At 40.0% G+C, this 13275-nt stretch overlaps 1 protein-coding gene across 3 annotated transcripts; it reads right to left on the reverse strand.

The window, feature by feature from the left end:
- Nucleotides 1-670: 670 nt before the first annotated feature.
- Nucleotides 671-13071, reverse strand: LOC109932893 (coiled-coil domain-containing protein 190). 3 transcript variants are annotated; one of them, XM_048601846.1, is made up of 5 exons: nt 12709-13068; nt 11633-11779; nt 7818-8027; nt 6254-6404; nt 671-3727 (listed from the first exon to the last, which is right to left on the reverse strand). In XM_048601846.1, exons 3-5 carry the CDS (start codon nt 8011-8013, stop codon nt 3055-3057), a joined length of 1020 nt encoding a protein of 339 aa, XP_048457803.1. In that variant the 5' UTR covers nt 8014-8027; nt 11633-11779; nt 12709-13068; the 3' UTR covers nt 671-3054. The 3 variants fall into 3 exon arrangements, with proteins under 3 accessions (XP_048457803.1, XP_048457805.1, XP_048457804.1); XM_048601848.1 differs by lacking the exon at nt 11633-11779 and having other exon boundaries at nt 12709-13071; XM_048601847.1 differs by lacking the exons at nt 11633-11779; nt 12709-13068 and adding an exon at nt 11527-11615.
- Nucleotides 13072-13275: the final 204 nt, after the last annotated feature.

The raw sequence follows: 13275 nt of genomic DNA on the forward strand, positions 1-13275 counted from the left end.
AAGTGCTTACAAACACCAATAGAGGTAGTCCAAAAGGAACCTGTTTATGTTACTACAGATGGGAACCTGCACACTCTCTCAGGTGAGCACAACCTGCATAGACAAATGTATCATTACTGACCTGGAAACATGTTCTCAATGAAGTAACATAGAAAAACTGTTGCTCAGTGTTGAGAATCCATTTTCAATAAAAGTGGAAGAAAATAACTTCATCCAACATAAACAAAACAGCAACAGCTGTGGACTTACCTTCAGAATATCAAGTCTCATGTTGAAAATAAGGTCAATGACAGTGATTACGCAGTCCTCATATTATGGACCACTATGTGACAGGTTATGTTCACTTCACGACTCATTATATCTCATACTATCCTTTGAAGTATTTCTGCTGCTTTTATTGAAATTGCCAAGGATTTTGAATAGGTCAATTACTGTGCAATCAGTAATGAGGAAATAACTGATTTAAGATGATCACTTATTGAGTTAGCAGAGGGAGGTTAGGATAGGCTTTTATTTCAAAGGAGTTACTGAGATATAGGGCTGGGGAAGTGGGGAACAAGAAGGAAGAGTGGGATGAGGAAATAGAAGAATAAATTGTACTTAGTAATATTGTGTGTTGGTTATTCTATGCAAGTGCTGCAGAGAGAAGTACTAAAATAACAAACTCTTGTACATTTACACTTAAGACTTTATTTAAGAGTCTTCAATTGTGATGAGAAAGTTTAAACTATTTGTTTCATAATTAATATACAGATTTAGAAAGTCAAATGATGCTTGTCACATTTACATTTCCCTATTTTGGAAAAGAATGACCTTATTTCATACACTCCATGACTTCACAAGTTATCATGATGACAATGAAAGAAGTGAAACATCCCATTTTGGTTTTAGTTCATGTAAATAACAAAAAAGTGAATATATCTCAGTGTCTCAGTGAAAATACTTCATACATAATATTAAATAGCAACGTATAATAGCATAAAATCTCACAGTTGTAGAAAACCAGAGAAATGATGTACTTGTCTGCTAATAAATTGTGCTGCTCACAGTTTGAAAGTAGAAGCTATGAATGTTCAGAAGCCTCACAATAAATACAAAATAGGCTATTACAGTGTTTGCATTTTATCCGCAAGCTCCAACTTGGAACATAAATGTTAGATGTAATCTGCTCTACCACAGCTTTATATGTACATTTTACTTGAGACTACTTCATTTTGTAGACCCCTATTTTGCCTTGGAACACCTATATTTTGCAACTTAGTCTTAAAGGTTTCAATTAAAAGTATCATTGGCATAACTAAATATTTTAAAGAAGTATTTTAATTAACATTGATGCTAAAAATGAGAAATAAAGAATTAACGTTGCATTTTATTAACATTACTTACTAGTCTACTATGTAATAAACTTCACTAACATATTTTAAATAAGTGAAGGTTAGATGCCTCTTGATCTGCAAGTCATCTTCAGTTCTAGTTTACTGTTACACTGTCAGTATGTCTTCTCCGTAAAACAGTTTTGGGGCAGGAACAGAAATGGACAGGTATGGAATTTTCTGAATGTGAGCAGATGTACTGGTTCCAATTGTCCAGAAGTTCACAATTCATGGATTATTTCTGTCTCATCATAAATTGCTGAATAACATACGTTACGAATAGCATAGACATTAAACCCAATATTCAGGCAGCCTAATCTCAGCCAATCGTATTTAATATCCATTTGGTGAAACTTTTCACCTTTACTTTAGAGAAATGAGCTTCCTGTTTGGCTATCTGGAGAGCAGAACTTAAAGCTGAATCTATACTGCAGTTACAGGCCCTAGCCTGTGGGAATATGGCATACAGCCAGCAACCAGAGTTACTGCCACCTATGTACCGAGGTCAATGATGAATAACCTCTGTGTATTCATGCTCCAAATAGTGAGTCGAGCTCTGGCTAATTTTTAAAGTGATGAGTGTTCAGGCAGAAGGGCTCCTTTTCTCCCAATACTAAACAGACTAATGCTCCAGTCACTGCATTTTAGCTAAGAAGCACCAACCTTGAGGAAATGTGGGACAGATTTAGCAGAATGATACAAACTGGAGAAACTCAGCAGGTCTTGCAACATCTGTAGAGAAAAAACAGTATTAATGTTTCGAGTCCAGTGAATGTTTTATCCGAATGAGACCAGGCCTTGGAGAGTTCAGTTATGCTTGCATAAATTACGCTTGTATTCTGAGTACAGAAGGAATGTTCTTATTAAAGTATTTAAAATATTAAAAGGATATTACAGGGTTAAAATGGAGAATCTATTTAATTTGCTGAAAGAATCAAAAACTAGGTTGCTCAGTGGCAAAATCAGGAAGTAGTTTCTCATGAAATGGGTACTAGGTATTTGGAATTCTCTCCCCCCAAAACTGGGTCACTGGGAACTTTCAAGACTGAGAGTGATAAGTATTACGTATTGAAAGCAAAATACTGTGGGTGCTGGAAATCTAAAACAAACTCAGAATGCTGGAGAAACTCAGCAGGCCTGGCTGCATCTGGGGAGAGAGAAATGGAGTAAGTGTGTTGAGTCTTGTGTGATTTTTCTTCAGTATTATGTATTGTTATTTTCTTGGATACAAAATTCCAAGGGTATGGTGCAGGAAGTTAGAAATCACGACATGGCTGCAGCGTGGCCAGCAAGTTCAATGAGGTAAGCTATACTCCATAAATGCACATGTAGAGGCTCAACTCAGCAATTTTTTTTCACTCCATGAAACACAAATTGATCCTTTTGCTTTGGGTTGATTGAACCAGTGCATGGGTCAAGGCAGAAATTTACTTGACATCTTTCAATTGAACAAGTGTGTCTGGTCATAGTTCCACTTGCCAGTGCCAAGCTAACAAGGTGCTCTCCGATGCCCCTTTGCAAGCTACCTCGCAAGGTCAACATTGGAGCATAGGGCATTATCCTAACTCAACCACTGCAAAGGCAACCCAAGCACATTTGGGACTAATCTCATGAAGGAGGATGTTGTCATCATGGCACGGAATTTATTTTCATTTGTTTGAATAGATCATTGAATATTCCTTTAAGCTGCATTTATTCCTGGGAAGAACGTTTGCTTGTTGGTTTTCACCTCTTTGACAGTGATATCTCGAGCAAGGTCCTTTCTCTTCGCAAAGATTTCGCTGATCGAGAGTTCCCTCTCATCTTCGGGTTTGGTTCGGTGCCTGATGTACCTCGCTTTCTTCGCTTCCGCAAAGGCCTCCAGAAAACTGGGCATGGTGTGCATGGTTCTGGGCAACCCATCTGGAGCATAAAACTCCGAATCGTATCCAGGGTTTTCATGGCAAGCTGAGAGTGGTGGGCTGCTTGTGGACTCCCTGGATCTGCTTTGCCCTTGGGCTTGATTGCTGCTATCTGTCTCGACATCGCTTGCTTCTTGCTCTGTTTGGCCATCTACCCCTTGGTTTTCTCTCCCATTGGCCTCATCCAGGACTGTTGGCTTCTCCGAAATACTCACGTGTTTGGTGTTGGGGTGCTTCAGTGCTGACAACTTGATGCTGTTGATTGAGGTTTCGGTTTTGAGCTTGCTGGATGGTGTGCCAGGCTGGATCTGTCTTGCACCCAGGTGCCCGTCAGACTTTTCCTGCCTGCTGCTCAACCCATTGAGGAAGTCGTTTATCTGTGTCTGCAAAGCGAGCGAGGCACTAGGTGGCATCACAATCCTGCCAGCCTTTGTAGAGTAACAGCTCTGTGTCCTAAAATTGCAAAGTAAAGCAAAACATTTGAGCTTATGTATGGCATGTTCTTTTGCTTGTTGGCTCCAGTGCAAGTTGGCCTTTTAAACTTGGTTTGAGTTTGAATATACCAGTCATGTCTAATCCATTTCAAATATACTTCCACTGGACTGACTGAAGTGAGAAAAAGAGATAACTCAAGAGTTTCTGAATAGAGTCAATAAGAAATCTTGGTTCTTAAAAATTTAAGCCTAAGTCACACCAAATCTTACCCACACGTAGCCCAGATAGATCAATGTCTTCAAGCTAACTGTTCCATTAATCCACATTCTTACTAATTTCAATAGCACACAATGGGCTAGTATTTGGCATGGGGTGCTGGTGGGTAGGAAATAAGAACATTGAGTTCAGGGGTTATCTCCTGCTCAAAAATGAAGAAAATAGACTTTTTTTGGATGGGTGGAATTTGTCGAAATAAGAATTAAAGCACTTTATCTGAAGTGCTCAGTGGATTTCTGAGCTATAGATCTTTCGCTGTTGAAAACAGGCAGATCTGTGAAAAGCTGCAGCATCACAGAGGTTAGAAATGCTGCCAAGGAAATATTCACCAGGGGGCAGTGTACTTACTTTATCCTGATCACCCCACTGGAAACTGAGTGGATGAGTGGCTAGTTAAAACTCTCTGAGTCACTTAACCTGGAGATTCTGCCATTCCCGATTGTAAGTGAGGCTTCCAGATAGACAGTTACATTGCATATTCAAAGCTAATAGGGTCCTAACTTACACATGCCAGTTGTAGTTTGATCTTGACCATCAATGGTACTAACCAGCCTGAGTGTGGAGAGTGAGGCAGGTTGGTGGGGGGGGGGAGACAAGTTTGCTGATGACACAAAAATAGATGGAAAGGCAAGTAATGATGATGACTCAAAGAGTCTGCACAGGGAAAACAGACAAGTTAAGCATGTGTGTAAAAATTTCACAGATGGGATATAAAGTGGGAAAATGTGACGTTATGTTCTTGGGTGGGAAGAATACAGGGGCTGAATATTATTTAAATGGAGAAAGATTGCAGAAAGCTTTAGAACAGAGGAATTTGGCAGGCCTCATTCATGAATCACAAAAGGTCCAAATTCCGTGGAAAATAGAGAAGGCAAATGGAATGTTGCCCTTTATTTCAAAGGGAATGGAGCATAAAAGTAGGAAGGCTTTACTAAAACTACACAAGAAACTCGTCAAACCACAGCTGGAACATAATGATCAGTTCTGGGCTACCTACCTGAGGAAAGATATCCTGACATTGGGGACAGTCCACAGAACGTTCAGTTGGCTGACACTGGGTACAGAGGGAATGTCTTTTGAGGAGAGGTTGAGTAATTTGCACTTGAACACATTGGAGTTTAGAAGAATGAGAAGTAACTTGATTGAAACATACAAGATTCTTAGGGGACTTGACAGGGTAGATGGAGAAAGGTTTTTTATCCATCTGTGGGAGAGACTAGGATGGCATCGTCTCAGAATGATGGGTCACATACTTAGACATGTGGTGAGAGGTGAAAACAGAGGTGAGGAGGAATTTCTTCTGTCAGAGGGCAATGCATTTGTAGAATACTTTATCACAGAAGGTGATCAAGGCTGGGGTATTAAGTATATTCATGGCCGAGACAGACAGATGTTTAATCAGTAAAGGAATCAAGGGTTATAGGGAGAAGGCAGGAAAGTAGAGTTAAGGATTATCAGATCAACCAAGATGTCACTGAATGGAGGAGCAAACTCAGCAGGCCAAATATCTAATTCTGCTCCTATGACTTCTGGTTTTATGGTTTTGTCCACCAGATAAAGAGAACATGAAGTCATTTTTTCTAAGTTCCTTTGATCTTTATCACATCCACTCAGTGGAGATCTTGTGGTGCTGCGGGCAGAGTCCCTGCCTCTGAACCACAGCTCTGTGTTTAAGTCCCAAGCCTTCTGGTGGCCAAAGAAGGGACTTTCATAACATGATCAAACAGGTTGAAGACTCTTCTAATATAATGGCAGTGGTAGATGGTAAGGTAGGAGAAATTCCTGATTGGCCATCTGATGGTAAGAACATTGGAGTCTTCAACATTTCTATCCAATAGCTTCAGACTACATACTTGTTGCCATAGTAACTTTCTCAACTCGGACTCCCTGACCGAACCACTTAGACCTGAAAGTTGAAAAAAAATTCTCTCATGATCACTGAGGTTCCTTCTTAATATTTAATGTTGTACAACTACCAATGAATACTACATAAAAGCCAAAAGAATTGCCGATGCTGGAAATCAGAAAGATAAACAGAAATTGCTGGAAAAGCTCAGCAGGTCTGACAGCATCTGTGGAGAGAAATCAGAGTTAACATTTCCTTCCTCAAAACAGAAGGGGCACTCGACTTGAAACGTTGACTCTGATTTCTCTCCACAGATGCTGACTGACCTGCTGAGCTTTTCCAGCAATTTCTGTTTCTGTACCATTGAATATTGTTAGAGAGGGTCTTTAGGTTTACACAAATCCAGGTAAATATTTCGTTACCTGATTCTTTCTGACTCCAGTATGACAGCATGATTATTCACACCCGGAATGCTGGGTAAAATGAGATTACTCAAGCCAGACTTTCCTCTGGTCGAAGTGCTATTATCTGGATACAGCATTCTGAGATTTCCTAATGTCTTCTTGGAATAACCTGAGGATTGAGAGAGTGTTAAATATATGAGCCAGAATTGCAGATAGGAAGTAAAACCTAATAACGCAACAACTTTAGGAACCATGATGAAGGAGTTAGGGTTGAAGTTGAGTGAAACTACAATATCAATAGACTTAATGTTAAACATATCCAGAGCCGCCATCGGTAAAGCCAAAGGAATATTGAATTTCACATCAAAAATGGTAGATTATAAATCAAAAGAATCTATGATCAAACCATATCAGAGCTTTCGAAAGTCGGGATCAGGATCCCCAAAAGGGGTAGCGAGCTACAACTTTGGGGTTGTGATTTCTGAGTCAGCAAGGGTTACCACTGCCCTATCAGAGACTAGCAATTTTGCAGCAAGTGACTCACATCTTGCATCCACAAAGCCTGTCCACCATTTACAAGGCACATGTCGGGAGTGTGATGGGATACTCCCCATGTGCCCGAAATAACTGTCAAGAAATTTGACACCATCCAGGACAAAGCAACCTGCATGGTTAGCACCCCTATCCACCACTTTCACTCCCTTTACTGTGTACCATTTACAAGATACACTGTAGTAACTTAGCAAGCTCCAGTGACAACCCCTCCAAACTTACATTCTACCACCTAGAGGGACGAGGGCCACAGATGCATGGGAACATACTGCCTTCAAATTTGCTTGCAAGCCACATATTATATTGAAAATGTATCTCTGTTTCTTTATTGTCACTGGGTCAAAATCCAGAAACTTCCTCCCTTACAGCACTGTGGGTGCCCCCATACCTCAAGAACTGCAGTGGTTCACCACCACTTTCTCAAGGACGATAAATGCTAACCTAGCTAGTGACCTAGCCCATGAATGAATAAATTTAGGTATGGTTTCCATGAAGACCCTTTTCCATTCCTACTTCTATGGATCCCTGCATTAGTCTACACTGCTTTAGAAGAGAGGGCTACTGATCAGGAAATGTGCAGGGAGGGACTTACCTAACGTGGAATGTCTTTTTTTTGTCTGTTTCTGTGCTGTACGACTCTATGACTCTATAACTGCCACCCAGGAAATTCATGAATGAAAATTCAACTGAAGAAATTCAGTTCTGTACAAATTTCCTCAGAGAAAACATACTTTGCCCCATTTATGTTATAGTTCTGTTGACATTTTACAGGAGATTCAAAAGTAATTTTCCCTCCCTCCATTGTATTTTTCTATGGTGACAACTCTTTTGCATGAGAGGGAAGTACAAAATGAGAGGGAGGTCGCGTCAAATAATTGACTTTCAGGATAATTTGCATTTAAAGGAGATTGCATCAAACTGTGGAAAAGTTGAACTGTGAGAATATCAATATTCTACTCCCCAGAACTGTCTGTCATCACTCTTAAGACAGAATCTGGGGGAATCCCTGGGTTAACAGGGGGCAACTCACCATTTTTTATTCTTATCAGGTCTCTCTGGATCTGCCTTTGTTCTTTGATCATCCTGTCAATGCAATAAAATCTTGCCTCCTCCAAATTCTGTAATCCATTCTGGAGCCTAGCTTCTGCACGCTTAGACTCACGCCTCTCTGCCTCCAACTGCCTTGTTATGCCTCCTTCGAAAATATGCGACCTAAGGCGTTGCATTTTCTTGGTGGAAGCTACAAGGCAAACATTATGCATTAGCGGCCACTCTGTACATTGACACTCTGGCAAAGACAATCCTGCCTGTATTAGGGTCAGTCTCATTAATGGCACAACATGGAGAATACTTTCGGGTGCCATTTACAGAATTTGACTGATTTTTGAAGGTTTTTTTCATCTATGTTTGGAACTCAGAAAGGAAGAAAGGAGGGAAGACAGAAATAGGAGGAGTTTTCATACAATTCCTTGAGCATGTTCCACCATTCATTAGGAACTTGGCAGATCTGTAACAATTCTATTGATTGATCTTGTCTCTCTAAACGTTAATACCCCTGCCTACCATAATCACTTTGAATGGTTTCTATTGACCCAGTCACAACAGCTTTTTGGGGAGAGTGTTATATATTTCCAATGTCATTTTCACGAACAAACTACTTCCTGCCGTTAACATCAATTGTCTCACTGTAACATTAAGATTATACACCCTTGTTGGGAATTCCTCCAATGAAGGATATAGTTTCTTTTGATCTGACTTATCAACTCCTATAATCAAGCAGAATGTCCCTTAATCATCTATAGGTAAGGAAACAGCTGAGTCAATGCAACCCATTCTGAGAAGTTTACCCTTTTAGTTCTGGTAAATCTGTTCTGTCTTCTATCTTGTATCTCTTCTCTGTGGGAAAATGTCCAGGTGAACTAAGTACTCGAAATTGGGTCTAAACAGAACAAACACTATTACATGACTGCAATCACTGTATATTTCAGTCCCCTTAGGAAGAAAGATCAATATTCCATTGGCATTTTATATAGCCATGAGTAAATATTTACAGTAAGGGGAAGGGAGTGGGAAAACAATATCATGGACAATTTTGAGAATGTTTGTTGAGAAGAGAGAAAGAAAAAAAAGCTGAATGATGGCAGGCTGATTCAACTACTAACTTGGCAATCTGAACTCCATTGTGATTGAAGTGGTTCAGAGACATACCTGACAAAAGGACAGTCAGAATTGAAAATTAGCGAGTTTATACAACGCTCTCTATCCAGCAACAGGAACTCTCGAAAGTTTTGAAGTTTACGGTCAATTAGTAGGTTTTCATGTATGCATTAGCAATTTTCACCTGAAGCTTATTGTTGTCAGGACTCGAACAAAATCATTCTTGAACTGTTAACTCAGAGATAGGGAATAAGTGTTGTGGAAAGACTGCTGATCAAATCTATTTATGGCAGTGCCAATATTGCCAGCTCATGGCGGTCACAGAAAGTTGTAATACTTTCTCGGAGTTTCAGAGAAACATAGGGCCAGGTTTCTGTGAAAAGAGCCATCACTATCCTGCAACATTTCTCACAACTTACTCAATTATGATTGATCTTTCTTCCACCTCAGTTTGTGAACGTGTCGTGGTTTACACAATCAGCGCTCACCACTGACCCTGAACAAAGCTGCCCGCAAAAAGCTGGTGGCCTCTGTGGCATGGATTCCCCCTTTCGAGATGTCAAACTGAATCTGGTGCCAAGTCAAGGGGATCGCTAGGTGCCCAGCAACAGTGATGTCATCAAGCAGGATAAGTAGCCATTCGCAGTGAAGTATTCTCACAGACACCAAACCAGGAAGCAAAATGCACTGCTCACACTGTACTTTAAAAATAGATGTTACATAAAACAAATGATTGGGACATACACAAGGAATTAAGGTGGAGATATGATAAAAAAAATTTTAAATAGAAATACAGAGTTGGTTTATAATAGAGATATTTAGACATTAATATTATTTTATCAAGGCCAGTGAAGCTGCTCAGGAGTACAGCTCCTATCTCAACCACAGCTCAGTTACTATAAATGTCTCCTTAATCCTTTCTTTTGTCTTTTTTTAAACTTAATTTTCTAATCAACTTGTTCGGAGACGTTATTGCACACACCTGCAGCAGGTGGAACTTGATCCATGCCTCCTGGTCTAGGGGTAAATGGCCCTTTAAATGTGCTGTCACATGAAACACCATTTAACAATCATACAGATGTACAGCATGGAAACAGACCCTTCAGTCCAACTCCTTCATGCCGCCCAGAAATCCTAAATTAACCTAGTTCCATTTGCCAGCATTTGGCCCATATCCCTTTAAACCTTTCCTACTCATATGCCCATCTAGATTCCTCTTAAATGTTGTAATTGTACCTCTCTCCATCACTTCCTCTGGCAGTTAATTCCATATACGCACTATCCTCTGCGTGAAATAGTTACCCCTTAGGTCCCTTTTAAATCTTTCCCCTCTCACCTTGAATCTACGCCCTTTAGTTTTGAACTCCCCTACCCTGTCGTAAAGACCTCGGCTATTCACCCTATCTGTTCCCCTTTTGATTTTATAAACCCCTATAAGGTCACCCCTCAGCCTCCAATGCTCCAGGGAAAATAGCACCAGCCTATTCGGTCTCTCCCTTTAGTTCAAATGCTCCAACCCTGGCAACATCCTTGTAAATCTCTTCTGAACCCTTTCAAGTTTCACAGCACCTTTCCTATAGCAGGGAGACCACAACTGAACACAGTATTCCAAAAGTGGCCTGACCAATGTCGTGTACAATTGCAAGATGACCTCCCAACTCCCATACAACTCGACACATTTGATATAAATTATAAAGTGGCTTTGAGCAAAATGTTTCTGTTTTGGATTTTCTTTGCACTATTTCTTTTTGGAGAGCTTCTGAATGTCTTCTGATTGCACTGTGTAGCGAGGCGGGTCAATTTTCCTTTGTTTTTCAGAAAAACATTTACAATTACATAGTGCCTAGAAAAGATCTTCCTTCATTGCATTCAAATAATCAGACAGAATTAGAACCTTGGGAATTAGAAATGGCAAGCAACTCACTTCCAAAGTGTTACTAAGTTAACATGAAAAAAATCTGTCTCCTATAAAAATAAATTGTCCAGACATGCTGCTTTAAGTTTACCTCCTGATAGCGCATGTTGCTCTTTTGACTTTTAAGGAGAAGTACACCATTACACAATTTGGAAAGATTTGCTGTATATGATTTGAAGACTTACCTTTCCAATGATCTAAAGAATTTGTCAGCAAAAAAGATTCATGGTTCAGGCTTTTTAATCTGGAGGTGTAGCTTTCATATAAACTAATCTTATAAAAGCATTTTTTTTAACTTTCACTCCATAATTCAGAATTTGAAAATGGGGTAGTCATGTTGCTACAACAATGGTAACATTCACTAAGGTTTTTAATATTGGCTCCACAAAAACTTGTCTTTGTTTATAGTTGCTTGGCTATAAGCTTCAATAATTGGTGTCCACTGTAAGCAATACCAAAATCTTTAATGTTAACTATGTTTATGTATCCAGGATTTACACATTGTCATGCTCCTGTTTTATGTGAACTCTAAAGTACTTTTTAGATCTTAAAAACTGACCATGAAAGACTACAAGAAAGCTGGCTGCAGAAGGAGCACCTGAGCTTCACTGCGATTGAAGAGGTTCAGGCCATATCTGACAAAAGGACAGTCAGAATTGAAAATTACCTTAGTGAGATTGTACAAAGTCCTCTATCCAGCAAGAGGAACTCTAGAAAGTTTTGGCATTTACGGTCAATTAGTAGGTTTTCACATATGGATTAGCAATTTTCACCTGATGCTAGTGATGTCAGGAATTGAACAAAGTCAATCTTGATTTGTTAACTTAGATCAGCTGACTCCTCGTGGAGAGAATCATTCCACACAGTCTGTAATAATGGAAACATGCAGACTGATGTTGACTGTAGTTCTTTTCCTGAAACTAAATCAAAAGGTAAATTGAATGGGATACAAAAATCCTGAGTATTTTAACTCTGAAGATGTGAATGTCACAGCAAAGATTAAATTGACCTAACCCTCGCTTCATTTGGAAAAACACTTTGAACTGGTGGAGGGCACATGGTGAGATGGTGAGTGTTTCTCAGTATCTTACCAGTTTCCTGCTGCTGGCCCAAATAAAACCATCCAAACCTTTGTCTTACACTGTTAGCTGGAAAGGAGTGAGATCCATCTCAACCGCCAGTAACTGGATAATTCCTAGCCATTCTACTGGTGAGACAAGCTGGCTGTTCAGCCATAAATACCCAGCATCACTGAAGATCTGATTTGGTTTTAGCCATGACTCAGATTGTGGGTCTTGGTCCCTTTCCAAAGTTGTGATCCCCAAATCAATGTTGACACTGGAGAGTGTGGTACTGAGGGAGTATTGTACTGTAGGAGGTACAGTCCTTCACGTGTTATTAAACCAAGGACCCATCTCCCTATCTAGGCACCTGCAAATGAGCCCATGGTATTAATTCAAGAAATGCAGGACAGTGTCTTGGTCATGATCACATTGAAACTTACTAATGCTGTTTATTTGACTGCATGTTTGTTTTAAAGTTAACATAACATGCAGTCAAATAAACAGCATTTAATGCAGAAATATTGACAGCAAAGTTCGTGTAAGGTGGGTGCAAAACAAAGTTGGTAATAAACAAACAATTTAACGAAAAATAATAAACATGGGCGTATAGAAAGGTTAGCAAACGGTGTGCAGTAATTGCACATCCAGGGGATTAATGGAGTACAGACAATACATTGAAACTACTCCATCTCTCTCCTGCGTGCTCGCTATTTTAACCTTACTTTCCAGCCTAGTTTACCTTATGCCCCTTCCACCAGTTGTAATGGACAGAGGAAGTTACTTACCACTCAGAGAAAGGATGAATGTGAAAAATAACACGGCTCTTTGGAGAAAGTCGAGTCAATGCTCACGGTGATGTTGTGGGCGAGCTTCAGCGTGTGAGCGGCAGAAGTGCTGAAGCTGATCAGTGTGTCCCTACTCAATGCTGCTGCGGGAGGCCCCAGCTCCCTGTATAAATCTGCACCTCACTGAACGGCCTGCTTCCCCTGCCGCTGGCCTTTTCATTTCGCGTTGCCACTGGGAACGAACTGTCCGTCAAATTTTGTCATAAGCCCCCGCCTTTACTTTGTGAAAGTAAATAGATCTGTGATATGAGGCAGTAGGAAAGGAACTTTTCTGTTTAAAAGTCATGATAACAAGAGCTCTTATTCAAGTGAGAAAAATGCTCAGCCAAAATGGTATTGGAGAATAGATCATTTTTTATATATTTTCCCACATGATTTCACCAGTATTTGCCTGCTCCACCTTTATGTGGTATAGGGTAAGAGGTAGTTTACTGCCGTCATTCCTCATTGTCCTTGCTTTGCCTTTTGCAATTAGTGACAGGGGATATATCTCGACAGAATATCTAC

Source organism: Rhincodon typus, chromosome 10 (genome assembly GCF_021869965.1).
Source record: "Rhincodon typus isolate 14 chromosome 10, sRhiTyp1.1, whole genome shotgun sequence".
Classification (NCBI taxonomy): domain Eukaryota; kingdom Metazoa; phylum Chordata; class Chondrichthyes; order Orectolobiformes; family Rhincodontidae; genus Rhincodon; species Rhincodon typus.

Coding starts and splice junctions, on each gene's coding strand:
- LOC109932893 (XM_048601848.1), bottom strand. CDS start 8,013: ATGCAACGCCTTAGGTCGCATATTTTCGAAGGAGGCATAACAAGGCAG. Junction 6,405..7,817: donor CCTGATAAGAATAAAAAATG/GTGAGTTGCCCC, acceptor CTCAATCCTCAG/GTTATTCCAAGAAGACATTA. Junction 3,728..6,253: donor CTGGAGTCAGAAAGAATCAG/GTAACGAAATAT, acceptor TTGCAATTTTAG/GACACAGAGCTGTTACTCTA.